This window comes from Geotrypetes seraphini, chromosome 3, assembly GCF_902459505.1.
Source record: "Geotrypetes seraphini chromosome 3, aGeoSer1.1, whole genome shotgun sequence".
NCBI lineage: Eukaryota > Metazoa > Chordata > Amphibia > Gymnophiona > Dermophiidae > Geotrypetes > Geotrypetes seraphini.
Window position 1 is genome coordinate 137035128 of NC_047086.1, and position 21692 is coordinate 137056819.

General features: G+C 42.3%; 1 protein-coding gene across 10 annotated transcripts in view; it reads left to right on the top strand.

Annotated features, from left to right (window-relative positions):
* The window catches only part of DTNB (dystrobrevin beta), a 420990-nt gene that overhangs the window by 338133 nt on the left and 61165 nt on the right, over positions 1-21692 (top strand). For 7 of the 10 annotated variants that reach the window (XR_004538816.1, XM_033938256.1, XM_033938251.1 and 4 more), the window contains one exon: positions 12728-12781. Coding sequence is in view for 8 of the 10 variants with exons in the window: in XM_033938256.1 (XP_033794147.1) it covers positions 12728-12781 (54 nt within the window). In the remaining 2 variants the exon portion in view is untranslated. The remainder of the gene's footprint in view (positions 1-12727; positions 12782-21692) is intronic. The other 3 variants (XR_004538817.1, XM_033938255.1, XM_033938254.1) reach the window with 1 other exon arrangement.

The window sequence follows — 21692 nt, forward strand, 5'->3', positions numbered from 1 at the left end:
TGAAGAGGCATGATGATTTGTGTACCTCTTCAAGCACACTGGGGAAATTTTTTGTCCATTTTTGTTTGAGTACTACCGAGTTTCCCAGAAAATAAGGCAGTGCCATATATTAATTTTTGGTCCCCAAAACGCACTAGGGCTTATTTTCAGGAATGTCTTATTTTTTTCATGTACAACAATCATCTCTCCCTTCCTCTCGACCCCAATTCTTGTGCCACATTGCAGAGGGTTGTGTACCTTAATAATCTGTCTCCCTTCCACATTTGCTTTGGATGAAGGAAACAAAAAAAAGCACTTCCAGAGCCTTTGTAAGTGTTCCATTGCAGTTGGTACCCAAGAATAAGGACAGAGAGGAGAGGTCTACAGGGTAGAAATTCCCTTATCCCCAGCTCCGATTTATCTTCAACCTACCTTCTACTCTGTCTTCCATCACTCAGTCCCATATATATGCATGATACCACAAATACTGGCCGATTAGCAGACTCTGCACCCTGCTTGTCTGACCCACGATCCGGCCTAATAAACCTGCTGACCCTTCCACCCATCCCCTCGTGCAGCAGAACCCATCCTTTTGCCGCCGCATCACTGATGACATCATTAGTTTTGCAGCAGAGGGAAGGCCTCGGGGAAGGCAGCAAAGCAGCCTATTCAGAGTGCCGTCGCCGATACTGATGGGTGCGGAGGTATGATATGTCGGTCTCGTGGTGGGAGGGTCGGCGGGGTTCTGCTGCGCGGGGATGATGGGAGGGAGGGATGGAAAGATGCTGTGGAAGAGGATGGGTGAGAGGGGAGGAAAGCTGCTGCATATAGGGGGGGAGGGTGAGAAAGCGCTGCCGCCGGCGAATCAGGCAGGACTGTTGTCAGGAGGAATGGAGTCGGGGACATTTAGAAGGGGCTTCAGGGAGTTTATCTAACTAGGACTTATTTTTGAGGTAGGACTTATTTTAGGACCTACCCTGAAAATCATGCTATGTATGTATAAGTAAGCTTTTTAATCAGGGGACCCTATTCTAATATTTCTAGTGTTTTGTTTCCTTACAACTAACTTTATCTCTCTTACATTGTTAAGTCAGACAATCAAATGTCTTTATTTGAGAATCAGAGATGACTGTCCAGTGATGGCAGCAAGGATATTTGAGAAAACCAAATGTTCAATGTAAAAGTCTTTATTTGATAAAGTGACTCAACATGAGCCATGTTTTGGCTGCAAGGCCTGCCTCAGGAAAAAACTGATAAGTTATCGAATGATGTCTACATAAAGCTAGGGAGCTCATGTATATATTAAATATGCAAATGAAAATAAAGCATATAAAAAAGTATATCCCTATTAATAAACAGATATAGAAGATACAAGTAACATATCAAAACACCATATTCAGTAATGTACAATGAATCTCATTAAATATAAAAGGAATCTCAAAAGATATACAAAAGGATCTAATAAGATATTAATTCTTAATAGCATAACAAATAGCGTAATAACATAATGAATAAGACCATAGTAGATAGGAAAAGCATGTAATAGAGCTTATATAACTGGGTATGCTGTCCACAAGTAATATAAATATATAAACATACCGCATCACTCTTGATAGTGGATGACCCTTCCATTAAATGAAACGATATCTTTAAAACTCCATAAAATAGTCACAATAAGAGAAGAAATAATAACATAAACTAGTCACAAATTTCCTGATAAAAGAGAATAATATGTACTTAAGAATATAAAACTTGCCATACTGGGACAGACCAAAGGTCCATCAAGCCCAGTATCCTGTTTTTAACACTGGCCAAGTACCTAGCTAGGTCCCAAGTAATAAAACAGATTTTATGCTGCTTATCCTAAGAATAAGCAGTGGATTTTCCCCAATCCATCTCAATAATGGCCTATGGACTTCTCTTTTAGGAAATTATCCAAGCCTTTTATTAAACCCCGCTAAGCTAACTGATTTCACCACATTCTCTGGCAATGAATTCCAGCATTTAATTACATATTGTGTGAAGAAATATTTTCTCTGGTTTGTTTTAAATCTACTACTTAGTAGCTTCATCGCAGGCCCCATGGTCCTAGTAATTTTGGAAAGAGTGAACAAAGCGTTTCACATCTTTTTCCACTCCACTCAGTATTTTATAAACCTTTATCATATCACCCCTGAGTCATCTCTTCACCAAGCTGAAGAGCCCTAGCTGCTTTAGCCTACTTTTTTTTCTAGCTGTATTCTACACAGTAAACAAGACTTTCTTCAGATGCTATCTGTGCCCTAATCTGATCTTATGCTCCGAAATGCAACCTAAAATACTATTGTAGACTAAAACACTTTTTATATAAAAACCCTAACAGAGACTCTAAAGGCTACACTATTGCTTAAATTGACTTTGCTGAAAATGAAGAGTACTGAACGAAAACAGAGAAGGACAATGAAATAACCTACTAAAGCCCAAGTTTCATCTTTTCCCCAAGTTTAAATGCTGGGTAAGATATTCTAATTGAGTTTTTCTTCCCCCTTAGCAGATCCTCTCTCAGCTCCAATAGGAAAACATAATTATAATACTGAATGCTGCCTACAGAACAGAAATGAACTTAACAAAAAATAATTGACCCAGCACTGACAAGCAAAAGGCAGTGCTTGTATAATGTTTACAAAATCCAAATAGCTGAGTTGAGAGGCAATAAATTCCCTCAGCGCTGATAGCAAGGGAAGACATTCAAATAGAACTCAAAAGAAAAGAAAAACTCAAAGCAGGAGAAAAGTGCTTAAACTAACAATATATGTTCTAATTGGTTTTTGGAATCCAAACAGCTGAATTAAATAGTAAAAAGTTTACTCAACAGACCCCCAAACAACAGAAAACATCCAAATTAGCTGTGCAATGGAAAATAACTTAAAATGGAACTTTCTTTTCTTGTGTGCTGTTGCAAGATTTATGTAAACAAATTCTAAACCTAACCCCCTCTTCTATGAAACCACGCTAGTGGTTTTTAGCGCAGAGAGCCACGCTTCCTATGAGTTCCTATGAGCGTCGGGAGCAGCGTGGGCCATTCAACGCGGCTCCCCGTGCTAGAAACTGCTAGCACAGTTTCATAGAAGAGGGGGTAAATGAAAAAGACCTATTCATGTGAATAGTGACTAAGGACTCCTTTTACTAAGGTGTGCTAGCGTTTTTAGCGCACGCTAACCCCCGCGCTACACAAAAAATACTAACGCAAGCTCTATGGAGGCGTTAGCATGTAGTGCGCGCTAAAACCGCTAGCGCAGCTTAGTAAAAGGAGCCCTAAATTATTCTACAAACTACTACCGTAATCAGAAAGCAGGCAGGAGAAATTACTGATAATTTATTAATCTATTGATGTTTTTATATGCTTATAATTATATGTATGTTTTAGGCTCCTGACAGCTCCTGACACTTTTACATTGAACATTTGGTTTCTTCGAATATCCTTTCTGCCATCAGTGGTTAGTTGTCTCTGCTGTTTGTTTCTGTGTTTTGTTTGCAGAGATTTTTGTTCTTCTTAGTTTTGCTTTTTATTTGAATACTAGTGTTTTAGCCCATTACATTTGTTACAGTAATGGGTGCTAGAATAGCCCCACCTATACCCTGACCCCACCCATGCCCCACTTCTACCATGCCCGGACCCTGCCTCCCACTGATCCCAGTCCAACCACCTCACCTTTCACCATTTCCTCTGTACCCTTTTGGCCCTCATAGATCCTTCACTGCATTTATCACCAAACAGGGCCTTTCCCTCCATGTGGGTCTGGCCTCCCGGACCCCCATTACTTACCCGAGACGGCAGCAGCGGTCCTGACGTACCAACCCCTCCTCCCTCAGTGCCCCAAAGCAGCAGCTGTCCTACTATTTACATCTCTCCCTTTCCCCTTTTCACACCTTCTACCATCTCTCTCTGACCCTATTTCACCCCTTTTACCATCTTTCCCTTTTCTGTCCCCTCCATCCTTCCCCAAGACCATCTCTCTTTCTCCTGCCCCCTCCATCCTCCCTGAAGTCTATCTCTCCTTGTCCCCCTTGTAGCTCCTAAATCTGACATCTCTCCCTCCCTCCATTACATCATCCCTGAGTCTCTCTCTCCTTTCCTCAGTTGACTCCAACATCTCTCCCTTCTCCCACTCCCTCCCCCCGAATCCAGCACCTCCTGGCTCGTGGACAATTCCTAGACGTAATTTATTTTTCAATTTTATACAGTTCAATTTTGTACAGTTAGCAACTCTAATAGTGCCTGCACTTTAAGAAAATCCAAATAGCTGCAGGTTGTCTCCCGAAGCTAAGCTGCCACCTCCGCACTCTCTCTGGGACTCTTCCCCAGTGCTTCACTGGCGACGCCATCACCCTGGGAGAAAGAACCGAGGTCATGTGCTCACTGTTGTTAGTGATGAGGGCTGGCATCCGGTAACTTCTGAACAGTGAGAGGCAGGTTCCAGGCATGGTAGTGGCGGGGCATGGATGGGGTCAGGATATAGGTGGGGCTGGGCATGGGGGCTACCACATAGCTCCTCCGGAGTCTATCGAACCGAACCACAAGATTTTGCCAGTGCAGGCCGACCCAAAATCCAGTCCCACCACCAGCGCCACCGGCCTTCCTCCCCACTCCACCCTTCTTTATGAGATCTTGAAAACAACTCTGCCGCAGCCCAATCAGAGGCCCACCGGCGCCTTCGATGGGCAGACCATTACCAATGAAGTGCCGAGGCAAGACGGAGCTTTGTATCTAGCAGGAGTGGTTGGACGGTGGTGGTGTCGAATCCCAGTCCCACCACCTCACCTTTCACCATTTCTTTATGTACTGAGCACAGATGTACGGAGTTTGAAGTGTGCATGCGCGCTAAAGGTTATATTATAGCGGATACAATCTATTAACAGCAAATACAAGGTCTTGTTGGGACTTTCTTCAGGAAAGAATCAAGCTTATATTGTATGACTGAAACATGGCACTTTTAAGACCAATTTCTGTTTCAATCGTACTATCAGCTTAGGACCCTAGTCTGATTATTACCTTACAATTACATTAAATTCCATGTTCCGAGTTGTTGTATCATCCTGTCAGAAAATATTTCTACTGACCTATTTTTAGAAAATGTGCAGAGTTCTTTTTTTTTTTAAGTTCAGTAAAATTTTATTGTATTTATGAGTGAAAAAGAGAACAAATAACATTTCAACAATATCAAATACAGAGAGGTAAACCAATGTCTGTAAAGTATCAGATAAACGAGGAAATCAGAGTATAGCATGAACAAATATCACGTGCTTGAAGCATATATAGTATTATAGGTAAACAAAAAACACAATACAAGGAAAGATATACAAGCGATAAAGTATCAAGAGTACAAAGCAATATCCGCAAGATAAGTAAAACAGAAAAAGTATCCCTAAAAGCATCAAAAGTAAGTATTTCAGACATATTTTGAACAGTAGTATAAAACAGGGTCCCAAATGTCATGGAAGCGAGTCAACGAACCCACTTTTTTAGCATGAAGAAGTTCATACCTAACAATGAGAGACAAATTAGACCACCATGCAGCATGTGAGACAACGGATAAGTTTTTCCAATTGGAAAATATGACTCTAATAGCTAATAGAAGGAGTGCTCTCAGTAGAATACCTTCAGAGTCAGTTAGATGAATCTTTAAAGCTGGGGCACCTATAATAATCACTGAATATGAAATATGCTCGTCAATATGTATTATATCACATATGTCAGACCAGATCTTTTGCCAAAAATTACCGAGCATGGGGCATTCAAAAATCATATGTTTAAGTGTACCATCATGTAATGTACAAGACCAGCATAATTTGGATAAGGATGTATTCATTTTTGCCAGCCTACAAGGCGTCCAAAACGCTCTATGTAGGACGAAGAATGCTGATTGTAGGATGGAGGCAGAATGTAGGGCTCTGCCAGCAGAGAGCCATATCTCAGTCCAAGTTTCCAATTCCAGTGTTAGGTCAAGTTCTTTATGCCAGGTCTCTCTAATGTTCAGGTCATAAGAATACCTATACCCCTGTAAGAGCTTATACCATTTGGAAGCCGCCTTGGGTGAACAGGCGAGCAGGTCACAACAATAGATGTAAGTAGGGGTATCAGTAACAACCGTGTGCAGCTTAAAGGCCTTTTTAATGCAATGGGTCAATTGCAACCATCTAAAAAATTGTGAGAGAGGTAAATTATATAGTCGACATAAAGTTTCAAAAAGTGTCCAAGTAAGCCCGTCAAATAGTTGAGAAACGGTCCATATACCCTGAGTCTGCCATCTTTTCCAGGAAATCAGTTTGTTCTGAATCATGAATTTGGAGTTATTCCAGATCGGAGTAAACAGAGAAAAAGCCCAGGGTATTTTAGATATTTTATCAAATTCTTTTATAGCGTGTATAGTAGATGTTACAACCGGATTCTTAATTGCATCTTGTGTTCCATGCATTGCAGGCATATATTTTAGAGGGAAAGGAGAGCTATCTGATTCTAAGATCACCCATAAAGGCGTATGAGATGTCTGTGTTGGATGGAACCATAAAGTACTTTGACGTAGAAGGAAGGCCATATGATAATCTTGTATATTAGGGAAGTTAACCCCTCCTTCCATTTTGGAACATTTAAGTTTCTGCAAACTGATCCTAGGAGTTTTGCCGTTCCATAAAAAGGAGGTCAGGATTTGTTCTAGTTTTTTATATTCAGAGGTTTGAAGTACGCAGGGGAGCATACTTAATGTGTAGTTGATGACCGGGATCATCATCATTCTAATAGTATCCAGTCTGCCCCACCAAGAGAGTTTGAGGGGCGACCAACTCGACGACAGACGTTTGAGTTTAGTAAGAAGATGTTCTACGTTATATGTGATCGTGTCTTCGATAGACGGACCAAAATATACTCCCAGGTACTTGATCTTATTTGGAGACCATATAAATCCATATTTTTTAATTTCCGCATGATATTCTGGGCAATTAAGTGGCATAATTTCAGTTTTAGTCGAGTTTAGTTTGTAGCCGGATATATTAGAATATTGGGAAATTAAATCTAGTATATGAGAGGTAGATCCGGGGGTAGTGTATAGGAGGACGTCGTCAGCGTACGCCAAAATTTTTATTTCAGCAGAGTTCAGTCTGAGTCCTATTATATTAGAATTGACACGAATCGCTGTCAAAAAGGGTTCCAGCGCAATGTTGAAAAGGAGCGGTGAGAGAGGGCAACCCTGTCGGGTACCTCTCTTAGGATGGAAAGGAGCAGAGAACAAGTCATTAATATATAATCGTGTCGTAGGGGCTGTATATAAGAGTTTAATCATGGAAATAATATAGGCCGGGAAACCATACCAATGTAGTACCTGAAAAATATAGCCCCATTCTATACGATCGAACGCTTTTTCAGCGTCTAATCCCATGAGTAGTAATGGGGTTTGTAAAGAGCTGGACATGTGAATAACGTCGGTTAGCAGTCTGGTGTTGTCACCTGAAAGTCGGCCCGGCAGAAAACCTGTTTGGTCGGGTAGAATAATTTGTTGTAAACTGGGGATCAATCTAGTGGCAATAAGTTTTGCAAAAATTTTTGCGTCAGTATTTATTAAAGAGAGAGGTCTATAGTTAGTTACATTTAGAGGTGATTTATCAGGTTTAGCCAACACAATAATTGTAGCTTCAGTGAATGTACCGGAGACAACACCAGACTGCAAGAGAGCTGTAAAGAAGGTAAACATGTGGGGAAGTATCTGAGGAAGAAATGTTTGGTAAAATTCCGCTGTAAGACCATCAGGTCCCGGAGCCTTGCTTTTTGCTAATTGACGAATAGACAACGAAATTTCATCTTTATGCAAAGGACGTGCTAAATCCTGAGCATGAGAGTCATCTATAGACAAAGGTGGGAGAGAGTTCAAAAATGAGGTAGCAGAGGAGTAATTACCTAAATCTGAGGAATATAAAGATGAATAAAACCGATGAAAGTGAGAGAGTATATCTCTAGAATTAGTCAGGGTCTCGCCATTTTCACCGGTCAGAGCGGCTATATATGTTTTAGAATTTTTGCCTTTCAAGTATTGAGCCAGTCTATGTCCACATCTGTTGTTTTCCATGTAATATGAAGCGTTTCTCAGAAGTAGCGTATGGGAAGCCGTTTTACTGAGTAAGGCATTATATTCTACTCTGAGTGCGCGCAGTTGTAGAAGGCTTTGATAGTCAGAGGGGTGGGCGATATGATAAGATTCTAAATTTTTAATCTTGAGTTCTAGTTCCTTAGTCAGACGTAGGGATTGTCTTTTGAGATATGCAGCCCGAGATATTATTTCACCTCTGATATATGCCTTAAATGTGTCCCAAAGTGTCACCCAACAACTAGACGAGCCAATATTGAATAAGAAGAAGTCTGTAATAGCTACAGATATATATTCCACAAATTCTGGATCTTGTAGGAGTGAATTATTGAGTCTCCATTGACGGTATGGAGTAGGAGTAGAGATGTTATTAAGGGATAGTAGAATAGTTGCATGATCTGAGATGGCAATTTCTTTAATATCAGTAGAAGTCAGATAGGTAGCTAGTGAAGCACTAATTAGAAAATAATCTATACGAGAGTATGTGGAATGTGGGGGTGAATAGTAAGTGAATGAGTGATCAGTAGGGTGTGTGAGTCTCCAAGAGTCAATTAGATCAAATTGAGTAATGAAATCATGTAGTTTAAACCAAGATCTAGATTTTTTATAAGTAGCATGTGACTGACGGTCTTTAGAAGGGTCAAGAACTAAGTTAAAGTCACCCCCTACTATATAGGATGCTCCCTCTGTTACTGAAAGAATATCAGATAGTGTATCAAAGAAACATGGAGTGTCGACATTAGGGGCATATATATTCAAACAGGTAATAGGCTTCCCATTCACTTCCAAGGAGAGCAAAATCCATCTGCCGTGAATATCAGAGCTGTGGTCAATAATCTTAATATCTTGTCTACGTTTTATGATTACCATGACCCCATTCTTTTTATCATCAGCTGGAGAGAACACTGTGGGGAAAGCCCACGGAAACTAAATCTTGGACGAGTCTTTAGCTGAAAGATGCGATTCCTGAATAAAGGTTATATCTGTTTGTAGCCTAGTTATATAATCACTAATTTTTTGAAGCTTAACAGGGTTGTTAAGTCCCTTAACATTAAGGGAGCTGAATGTCAATGCCATATTAATACCAATACATCAATATAATAACAGTAAGTAAAAGTACATACATATCCAAAGGTTATCATATATATCACCCCCTCGGAATAAAATGCAGAGCTTTTCAGGGATAAGTAGTAAAAGTGTAAAATTAAGAATCAGACATATCAGGAGCGTCAAACTCTCTACTGGTAATAAGATAAATTGGGAAATGTCAGAAGTAAAAAGCAAAACATAAGCGGAAAGTGATATGAGCAAATTAATACCACCTGTATAAGCATATTAAAGATCATCATAATCTTAAGAACATAAGAACTGCCATCTCCAGATCAGACCCATGGTCCATCGAGTCCGGCGATCCGCACACGCGGAGGCCCAGTCAGGTATACACCTGATGTAGTTTTAGTCACCCATATCCCTCTATGCCTCTCGTAAGGAGATGTGCATCTAATTTGCCTTTGAATCCTAGCACAGTGGATTCCTTAATAACCTCCTTTGGGAGAGCATTCCAGGCGTCTACCACTCGCTGTGTAAAGCAGAACTTCCTGGCATTTGTCCTGGACTTGTCCCCCCTTAGCTTCAAACCATGTCCTCTTGTCCGTGTCGCGTTGGACAATGTAAATAATTTATTTTCCTGCTCTATTTTATCGATGCCTTTCAGCATTTTGAACGTCTCGATCATGTCCCCTCGCAGCCTCCTCTTCTCAAGGGAGAACAGTCCCAGTTTCTTGAGTCGTTCCTCATATTCCAAGCTCTCCATACCTCTTATTAGCTTCGTTGCTCGTCTCTGCACCCTCTCCAGCAGTTTTATATCCTTCTTTAGGTTGGGAGACCAATGTTGGACACAGTATTCCAAGTGTGGTCTGACCATTGTTCTATAAAGCGGCATTATGACTTTCTCCGATCTACTCGTGATTCCTTTTTTTATCATGCCTAACATTCTGTTTGCTTTCTTTGCCGCTGCCGCGCATTGTGCCGACGGCTTCAGGGTCCTATCTATCAGTACACCCAGGTCCTTTTCTTGTTCGCTCTTACCCAGAGTTGCGCCTGACATTCTATACTCGTGTTCCTTATTCTTACTACCTAAATGCATTACTTTGCATTTCTCCACGTTGAACTTCATCTGCCATTGCTCTGCCCATTTCTCTAACTGATACAAGTCGCTCTGGAGTTCCTCGCTATCCTCCTGCGATCTGATTGCCCGGCATAGCTTTGTGTCGTCTGCAAACTTAATGATCTCACTGGATACTCCTTCTTCCAGGTCATTGATGTAATAGGCAGCAGTATAATAGAGAGGTAAATCTCAAAAGCACGTGAGTAATCAGGAGAACGTTATAGAAACATAACAGAAAGAAGATAAATAGACTTGTAGAAATATCTGATTGAGGAATAGAGATAGTGAAGAACAGACATATGGTAGAAAAAGTAAAACGGGATAGAGAGGCCACAAAGGCAAACCTCAACTAGCTCAACGCAGACCAAACATTGCGTATTAAAGTAAGTAGTATGACTATTAAGTTTAACTAGAGCCTGATAATCATAGTAAAGGCAGAATACAAAAACACTGAAATATCAACAATGCTTCAATGACTGAACACATAGAGAGAACATATCTGTAGTAAGTGCAGCAAGAATGACTTCAGTTAGTGATTACAGCAGCCATGAATCAGAGCTCTGCTAAGCCACAGGGATTGCATCCCCTGAGTGAATTATCAGGGCGGCTCAGGTTTTATCGATGGTACTTGGAGCCTGTGCTTCTAGATAGTCAGCCAATTCATGAGGATGAGAGAAATTCTTCGTGGTGTTATTATAAGTAACCCGGAGAGTAGCAGGGTAAAACATGCCATATTTGGCTCCAATGTGCTTCAGTTTAGGACGAAATTCCAACAGAAGTTTGCGGCGCTTAGCAGTTTGTTTAGACAAATCAGGAACGATAAGAATGTTATGCCCTTCAAACTTTAATGGCTGCTGAAGTTTAGCCAATCTCATGATTTCCATCACCTGAGTGTATCTCAGCAAGCGTGCCACAATAGGCCTTGGATGCTTGGCAGCGACATCCAGCATGTGTGTGGGCACACGATGCGCTCGATCAATTTCCATTTCGTGTTGAAAAGTGGTATTAAGGAGCTTAGGTATCATCTGTTGGAGGAAGGCTATAGTGTCCTTTCCCTCCCGCGACTCCGGGACACCCAAGATGCGTAGATTATTTCGACGAGATCGGTTTTGAGCGTCTTCCAGCTCGTGTTCCAAGATGGCGATTTTTTTAATTTGCCGTTGTAGATCTTTTATGTTCGCTTCATTAATCTCAATTTGTTGTTCTGCCGTGTCAATTCTAGACCGGCACACAGCCATTTCCACATTAAGAGAGGCTAGTTCACTTTTAATAACTTCCGTGTTCTGGTTGGTGGAAGTAAGAAGATCGCGCATGGCGCGAAGTTCAGCCATGACAGTGTGGAGCGAGTCACCGTCATCTTTTGCCGGCGCTATTTTTTGTGGCGAGATCGGCTCAATGCTCTTTCGCTTACCGGTTTTTGAGGCAGCCATCGTTAGCTCGACCAGAGATGTTACAGGCTAAAGTTATTTACTCGTGGATATCGAGAATGGAAGCTTTTTAGGAGTTCGGTCTGCGGAGCACAGCTATCAGGCAGCCATTTACTGTGGTGCTCACTAGCGCCCCCCAATGTGCAGAGTTCTGATGAGAGGAATATGTTGGAGGAGACTCTATCACAGATGTGGAGCATTGAAGCTCTGAGTTAGTTTTCATATTGGATGCTGTGGCCCTGCTGCTTCAAACAAGTCTGTGCTGAGATGCTCAACTTGTTACTCCTTCATATAACCAAGCAAATGAGTATAAAGAAATTAAGAAGATCCATGACAGAGCACTGAAACAGACTAATTGATAGTGGGATAGTAATAGAAGAGGATTTACCAGAGAACATGCTAAAAGTATGAATGTAAAGATAAGAGGAGAGAATCAAGAAAAAGCCTTTAAAAACGGAGAGAAAAGTATATCAAAGAGTAGGTGGTGATCAACATAAGCAGCAGATAGCAAGTTGGGGGGAGCTGGGGGGAGAAAGCAAGGTTAAAGCTAAAGCAAAGATATTTGGCTTAAGCAATGAACATGTTATGGCTAAAGCTGCCAATTTTTATATATTTATGTACCATAATTTGCTAATAAACAGATTTTTGTTATATTGACTGCACATAAATTTTATGTTCCTTTTAACTTTGCCTGGATAGTAGCACCTCTTATTTAAATAATTATAAAGCATATGAGAACAATAAGACAGATTGTTTGATGTGTCTCTGCCTCATATGCCTCATAGGTATTGCTTTTGAAAGCTAGCCAAAAACTGTATTTGTTAGTCCAACAAAAAAGATATTTTATCATCTTTTTTGTTTTATTTCTATTTATTACCTTTAAAAATGGACTAACACAGCTCCCACACCAATATTTCCTAATTTAGGGGAAAATTATGCCTATAAGTATAACAGGTAATTATCTAAAACCATAAGTGTTATTAAAACAGCTACCACATTGAAGGATTTCCCCACAAAACATTCCTCTTCTTTTTCTAAAGCAGAGGAAGGTGGTGCAGAAGAAGATGAAAAGATGCAGAATGGGAAAGACAGAGGTAAGATCAATCTAGTCAAGGCAAATCCTTTTAGATTTATGTCAAACTTCAATATATTGTATGTCGCACGTTGTGTCAGCAGTTCATCAGAGGTTCCATCAGGTGCTATAAATCACATGCCAGAAATCAGCCAAACATAATTCTGAATTTGGTGATACTCCAAATTTTTTTTTGAAAGAATAATGCATGGAATACCAACTACATTTTGCACAATTATAAACAATTTATAGACTTAGGACTCCTTTTACTAAGGTGCACTAGCGGTTTTAGCGCGCGCTAGATTCTAATGCCTCCATAGAGCTTGCGTTAGTGTTTTCCATGTAGCGTGGGGTTAGCGCGCACGGCATTGTAGTGCACGCTAAAAATACTAGTGCACCTTAGTAAAAGGAGCCCTTAGTAACATTTCATCTTTTAAAAAATTCTGTAATTTTATACTTTTCTGTGCTGTGACGGATATTTTCTTACTGCTTAAAAAACTAATGTTATATGTTTGGGTTTGTTCTAATACGAACGTTGTTATATAAGAAGCTATCTGTCAACAACTGTTTAGATATAAAATGAAATTAATTTAACAATAATATTGATATACAAATACATTTCTGCTGTCTTTTGCGTTGAGTGAGCAAATTAAGTAATAGCACAACTGATAGATGAAAATCAAGCTGTCTTTCATAGATAAACTGCAAAAATAGTCTGCAATTGAAATTTGATTTTCTGTTGTAACTATGACTGGGGGAGAAAGTACTTCATCAGGTACACTACTGAAAGCTACTAAAGGCTTGCATATGGAAATTCAAATACTACGGGACTTGCTATTTGCTTTCTCTTGATACATTTTACCCACAGCTTAAAAGCGGTATAATTTGGCTGTCAAGTAGCCATAGAAATAAAACACAGTTGCTTACATTTTGTTGAACTTGAAGGTGTGGAGAGCTCACCTAAAACGGATAATACCACACATCCAGTGCACTGAGAAGCAGCAAACGCTTATGCTAACAGCCACAGTATTCTGCAAAACCACACTTAGAACCTTTAAATCAATCTTGTTATGCTGTTACAGAACTGAAAGAACTCAAACAGCAATCATGTCTATGAAGAGGCAGCACTTCAATAATTATCACACTGAGATCTAGAATACCAATATACCATCATCGCCTTGGAAGAAAACAGCATAAGCTGCACTGCTACCTAAACAGATTCTCAACAAATGTAGAATAAGTAACTAAAAATTAGAAATACAAATACAGTCAGTCCCCGAGTTACAGACGCCCAACTTAAGTATGACTAATTATACAAAGGAGGCATACTTGGAGAAGAACAAACAGAAAGAGACAGTTGCCGGGCGCAGGAAGGACAGGGGGGGGGGGGGCTAGAATGACACACCAATCTACTGGAAAAGATATTATCAAGGTAAGAAAATAATCTCTTTTTCCAGTGCAATAAGACTGTCATTCTGGACAAGCGGGACATACAAAAGCAGTCCCAGAAATCTAGGGAGGGCTGACTACGCCTGCCCGTAACTCCGAGGAGCCAAAGGCAGAGTCCTCTCATACTGCAACATCCGTCCTGTAAAACTTGGCAAAGGTATGTAGAGTGAACCAAGTTGCAGCTCTATAAATCTGCCCTAGCCTCTACCCATGACGAAACTACACTTCTGGTCGAATGTGCCTTAACAGAAACAGGGGACTCTTTCCCATAGATTATGTAGGCTGACGAAATGGCTTTATGGATCCATCTGGAAATCATGGCCTTGGAAGCTGAATGCACCTCGCTTAGTTGAATGAGTCAGCACAAACAGGTGGTCAGAGAGTCTAAACTCATTGGTGACCTCTAGATATTGAAGAAGCACTCTTCTCGCATCCAACTTCTTCAAAATGCAGTCCTGTTTCTTAGAACCGTCCTGTAGACTGGAATACAGGCAAACGGACTTCTTGATTGACATGAAATGCCAAAACCACCTTTAGCAGAAAAGAAGGAACAGTGTGAAGAGAGACTCCAGTCTCTGAAATTTTAAGAAAAGGCTGTCTACAATAAAGAGCCTGGAGCTCCGAGACTCGTCTCGCTGAGATCACAGCTACCAGAAAGACTGCCTTTAATGTCAGTTTCAAAATGGGGGGTCTTCCCCTCCTCAGAGCATCATGTGATGCAGAGGGAGTTGCCTAAGGTGGAGCCTTAGGCATCTGAGTCAATCAGGGCCTTAGGCTCTTCCCGCTGTATCCTGAGATAGACCCAGCCTGCCGCCGTGTCGAACAAGACTCCCAGGTACTTCATAGATTGAGTTGGAGTTAAATGGTTCTTATGGTAATTCAAAACCAAAAGTGGATCTTATTAATTGCTAAACAATCTTAAAGGAGTAAAAATACAAGTGTTATCTAATAAATCAGCCCCAAGAGTTTTTGGAGGAAAGATCTCAGAAGGTTGCTAATAAATTCAGGTCAGCTAGAATAGCTGTTCAACCAAGGCAACCATATTATTATTATTGATCTTCCACCACCTCCTTAAAGCTTATAAATGTGCAAACTGCAACTATATCATTTGTGTGTGCAAAAATGCTAATCTTCAACTATGCAAAAATAAATTATATAAATAACGTTTTTTAAAGTTTTTGTTCATATGCTTGTTAATAATTCATCCGTATAAAAAAACATCATAGTCGTCGTCAGCTACCAAGACCACATTTCTTATATAAGTGATTCAAAGACCACTTATCTTATATAGGTGATATAAGAGACCCAACAATCAGACAAAATCTGAATCCAGGCCAGGAAAAACGCCGAGAGATAGCCCCCAAATCTGAGGGGCCTCCTCCTACCTGGCGTCATTGTGGTTTCTTGGTGGACAGTGTAGCATGGGACGCTGAGGTCTGGTTATATCTGGATCCAGAAAATCTCTGCCTGAAGCTCTGGGAGAACCTCTGGGATGTGAGATTGGAATATTGTCAAGATTACCGGCAGCCATGAAAATTAGAGCGCCCTGAGTCTCTAGAGGTCCTGGGCCTGCTGTCGAACAGTGTCTTGGTATAACGGTCCACCACACAGTTCATGAGATCGTCCAGCCCTTTACCAAATAACAACTGACCCTTAAAGGGGAGTCTACTGAGAGTAACTTTGGAGTTGGAATCTCCAGCCCATTGTCTGATCCAGAGCATTCTGCAAGCAGAAATCGAATAAGCTGACGCCTTACCCATGACATGAATAATGTCATAGAGAACATTTATTTATTTATTTATTCAATTTTCTATACCACGAATTTATTCAGGTACTCAAGCATTTTTTCCTGTCTGTTTGGGTGGGCTCACAATCTATCTAATGTACCTGGGACAATGAGGGGATTAAGTGACTTGATCACAAGTTGCAGCAGCATGGGTTTGAACCCACAACCTCAGGGTGCTGAGGCTATAGCTTTAACCACTGCACCATATAATCTACTCCAGCTCATCTCCTTCACATTCCATAGTACGTAGCCTGGAAAGGCAGGCACATGTTATAAAGGGTGTCAGGTCAAAACCGCGGAAGACAAAGGCCCCGCGCCGCCTCCGACGAGGGTGTGTGTGGGGGGAACCCCCCCACTTTACTTTATACAGATCGTGCCACATTGTGGGGGCGTTGTGGGTGGTTTGGGGGGTTGTAACCCCCCACATTTTACTGAAAACTTTACTTTTTCCCTAAAAACAGGGAAAAAGTTAAGTTTACAGTTTAATGAGGGGGGTTACAACCCCCCAAACCACCCACAACGCTGCCGCAATCTGTATTAAGTAAAGTGGGGGGCTCCCCAACAAAACCCCCCATCAGAGCCCCTAAAAACTGTCATTTTCTTTGGCACGCGCCTCCGTCTTGCGCTCAGTTGTCGGCGCCAGCCTTTGTCTTCCGCGGTTTTGTCTATGAACCGTTATAAAGGATGCTCAGTGATTCTAAAGGGGAGGGATGTCCCTAGTTTTCCTGCACGGGATATACCTTTTATATTTGGGAGAATCTGGTGGAATTAGGATTTGAGGAATTCCAAGATAATGGGATAACGGGAGGAAAGATGCCATGAAGGATCTTGAAAATTAGGCAGGCACATTTGAAGTAAACCCTGGAGATTACCGGGAGCCAGTGAAGCTTGGACAGGAGTGATGAGACAACTAAGTCCTGTTCTTCTGTCGTGTACATAACTTCTTCATCCCCTTAACTATACCATTCCCTTGGGATTATGCAGCCAAAATGCATGAACTTGCATTTCTTAACATTAAATTTTAGCTGCCAAATTTCAGACCATTCTTCAAGCTTTGCTAGGTTTTTCTTCAGGTTATTCACACCATCTGGTATGTCTACTCTGTTGCAGATTTTGGTATCATCTGTAAAGAGGCAAATCTTACCCGACAGCCCTTCAACAATATCGCTTATAAAATGTTAAAAAGAACAGGCCCAAGAACAGAACCTTGAGGAACACCACTGATAACATCCCTTTCTTCAGAGCGATCTCCATTAACCACTGCCCTCTGTCACCTTCCATTCAACCAGTTCCTGACCCAGCCCGTCACTTTGGGGCCCATCCCGAGGGCATTCAGTTTATTTATTAGATATCTTTATGGAATACTGTCAAAGGCTTTGCTAAAATCTAAATACTCGGAAACAGAGCAGACAGGCAAACAGAAGAGCACCTCGTCTTAAAGTAAGAACAGTCAAGCAAAAAGGCAAGGGAGGTGTCTTTCCAACCAGTAATGAAGACTTTATTAGGAACAGTGGTCCCAACAGGGATCCCAGTTTGGCGTACAAGCATGCCTTCTTCAGGGGACACTGCAGTACCTTAGCTGAAGTAAAACTGAGAGTAATACAGTCTTCATTACTGGTTGGAAAGACTCCTCTCTTGCCTTTTTGCTTGACTGTAAAATCTAAGTACACCACATTTAGCGCACTCCCTCTATCCAGTTCTCTGGTCACCCAAAGAAATTGATCAGATTTGTCTGACAAGACCTACCTCTAGTGAATTCATCTTGCCTCCAGTCCACTGAATTCCAGAAACTTCACTATTCTCTGTTTTAAAAGTGTTCCCATTAATTTGCTTGCCACAGAAGTCAAACTTACAGGCCTGAAATTTCCTACTTCTTCCTTATTTCCACTTTTGTGGAGAGGGACCACATCTGCCCTTCTCCAGTCCTCTGGTACCACTCCTGACTCTAGTGAAGCATTGAAAAGGTCAGTCAGCGGAGCAACCAGAATTTCTCTAAGTTCCTTCAGCACCCTCAGCTGTACACCATCCGGCCCCGTCGCTTTGTCTACATAGAAACATAGAAACATAGAAAGATGACGGCAGAAAAGGGCTACAGCCCATCAAGTCTGCCCACTCTTCTGACCCACCCCATCAAGTCTGAGTGCTAATGACCCAGATCCTTAGCTCGACCCCCATAGGGATCCCACGTGGATGTCCCATTTATTCTTAAAGTCTAGCACGCTGGTGGCCTTGACCACCTGCACCGGAAGTTTGTTCCAGTGATCTACAACCCTTTCTGTGAAGAAATACTTCCTGGTGTCACCATTAAATTTCCCTCCTCTGAGTTTGAGCGGGTGCCCCCTTGTGACCGAGGGTCCCCTGGGGAAGAATATATCGCTTTCCGCCTCGACACGACCTGTGATGTACTTAAATGTCTCAATCATGTCTCCCCTTTCTCTACGCTCCTCAAGAGTGTATAGCTGTAGTTTGCCCAGTCTTTCTTCGTATGTGAGACTCTTGAGTCCGGAGACCATTCTAGTGGCCATTCGCTGGACAGATTCAGCTCGAAGCACATCTTTTTGGTAGTGTGGTCTCCAAAATTGCACACAGTATTCCAGGTGAGGTCTCACCATGGCTCTGTAAAGCGGCATTATGACTTCAGGTTTGCGGCTGATGAAGCCTCTATTGATACATCCCAACATCTGCCTTGCCTTGGATGAGGCCTGCTCCATCTGTTTGGCAGCCTTCATATCAGCACTGACGATTACTCCCAAGTCCCGTTCTTCTGAAGTCCTAGCTAGTGTTTCCCCATTTAAGGTGTAAGTTTTGCATGGATTTCCGCAGCCGAGATGCATGACCTTACATTTCTTAGCGTTGAAGCCCAGCTGCCATGTCGAGGACCAGTTTTCCAACGTGATCAAATCCTGCGTCATATTATCCTTGAGATTGCTTTCACTTACTATATTACACAGTTTGGCGTCGTCGGCGAACAATGTTACTTTACCCTGAAGCCCTTGGGTCAAGTCCCTTATGAATATGTTGAAAAGGGATGGTCCCAGGACCGAGCCCTGCGGCACTCCGCTAGTCACTTCCGATGTCTCAGAGAGGGTGCCGTTGACCACCACCCTCTGAAGTCTTCCACTCAGCCAATCGTTGACCCAGCTCCTCACAAACAGAACCCTCTGAAAATCAATCAGGGTCTACCACTGCTCCATTCCTATTTGCGTTTGTCTTCTGCGGTCACGCTCCCAGCGCTTCAGCCATGAATATAGAACAGAAATATTTATTAAGCAGTTCAACCTTTTCTTTATCAGCTTCTACATATTTCTCCCCTTCACCTTTGAGTCTCACAATGCCACTTTTGCACTTCTTCCTATCACTGATATATCTAAAAAATGCCTTATCTCCCCATTCAGTTATTTTTTCTTCCATTTGCATCTTTGCTTTCCCAACTACTCGACCAGCTTCTCTTATCTTTTCCAGATATTTTTGCCTGTCTTTCTCTTTCTACAATCTTTTGTAGCTTATGAAAACTAACCTCGTATTCCTTACCTTCTCAGCTACTACTTATAAGAACCAAAGTGGCCTTCTTTTCCTTTTACTTTTACTTACTTGCCTCACAGAAAGGTCTGGAGTGAATTATATTGCGGATGCTCTATATGATCTTACCAGAGTTATGAGCAAGGTCTCAGCCTATGCTATCTCCACCCAACGGATGCTCTGGATCAGACAGTGGGCAGGAGATGCTACCTCTAAAGCTACGCTAAGCAGGTTTCTCTTTCAGGAGCAGATGCTCTTTGGCAAAGGCCTAGATGACCTGATGGCCAGTGTTACAGATTGTCACTCCAAGTCCTTTCAGTACAGCAGACCCCAGACGGCCCAGAGTTTAGGACTGGGCAATTTTTGTATTTAGGAGATCAGACAATGCAAAGACCCTTTCAGGGATCATGTTAGAGATTCTGCAGGGGCAGGATTCAGCAAGCCTCAGGCTCTCGCTCCTCAACAGCCACTAAGAAAGCACAATGATGCCAGGCCATGGGCTGAGCTCTCCCAGATAGGGGGCAAACTGTCGGCCTTTTGGCAGTCTGGTTTCAGATTGGCGCAGACTTCTGGGTTCTAGACTTGGAAGAAAGTAGCACCAGGGGAATTTCTCTCTTCCTTCGATCTGACAGAGGCCTATCTTCACATTCTAATTTTCCAGGCCCACAGGAAGTGCTTGTGATTTCATGTGCTGGAGCATGATTTTTAGTTTTCTGCGTTCCCCTTCAGCCTGGCCATGGCACCTCACACTTTTACCAAGGTGATGGGATTCAGGTGCACCCATATTTGGACATTTGGTTCATCAGAGCTCCATCCAAGGAGGAAGGCAAGCTGGCAGTTTCGAGAGTGGTGCAACTCTTCTAGGACTTGGGCTGAGTAATCAGCTTCAAGAAGAGTCGGCTGGAACCAACTCAGCGCCCAGAGTACCTGGGAGTCTTGTTGGACACAGCTTTGGGCCAAGTGTTTCTTCCAGAGCCATGCATGCAGACTAAAGGGATTGGGACTTCTATACCACTTTTATTTTTGTAGTTTTACAACCATACTCAAAGCAGTTTACATACAGGTACTGCAAGCATTTTCCCTATCTGTCCCGGTGGATTCATAATCTATCTAATGTACCTGGGGCAGTGGAGGACTAAGTGACTTGTCCAGCAGTGTGCTCCAGAACCAGATTTTGGAGCTCCTTCAGAGTCCAGCTCCCAAGGCATGGCATTATCTGCAGATCCTAGGGTCAATGGCAGTGACTATAAAGGTAGTTGTTTGGGCCAGACTCTTCTCTATCACTGGTCCCCTCAGTCAGACTCGCTGCAACAGCTGCTCCCCAGGCTACCTACAGCAAAAATCAGCCTGCAATGATTACTGAGGTCAGCTGTCATTTCCAGGGGCATGCCTCTTATCTCCTCCTGGGAGATATTAATGACCGATGACAGCCTTTATGCTTGGAGGGGGGGGGGGTCACTGCAACAGACAACCAGTCAAAGGGCATTGGAGTCTAGCTCAGCAGAAGTGATCCATAAATCACCTAGAACTCAGAGCCTTTCATCTAGCTCTTCAGGCACTAGAGAAGTCTCTGGAACACAAGGCAGTCAGAGTCTTCTCGGAGAGTGCAACAGTGGTAGAATGTCAACAGGCAAGGAGGCACAAGAAGCGCACTGTTGTGCATAGAAGCTCAACTCCTCTTCCAGTGGACAGAAGCTCACTTGCAGGCTCTCTTGGCTGCACACATAGCAGGAATGGAAAATGTGCAGGCTGACTTTCTCAGTTGGCAGACTCTCGATCCGGGAGAATGGTCACTGTCTCCACAGGCGTTCGGTAGTGGGGGTCTCCATAAATGGATCTGATGGCCTCGGTAGTGAACACCAAAACACCTCATTTTTATAGCTGAAGATTCAAGCTCAGAAGCGAGGGGTTGGACACATTATTCCAACCATTGCAGGAGAATGAGCTCTTGTATGTGTTTCTCCCATGGCCCATGTTCAGTCAAGTCATTCAAAGATTTCAGTCCATCCCAGCTTGGTAGTCATAGTGTTGTCCGATTGGCCTTGCAGACCTAGTCATCTACAGAGGGATGCAGGCCTCAGACTTCTGGTTCAAGTGGATCTTCTTACTCAGGAAACGGTTCCTATCGAGAATCTAGAACACACTGGGCTTTTGGCATGGCTCTTAAGCTAGTGGCCCT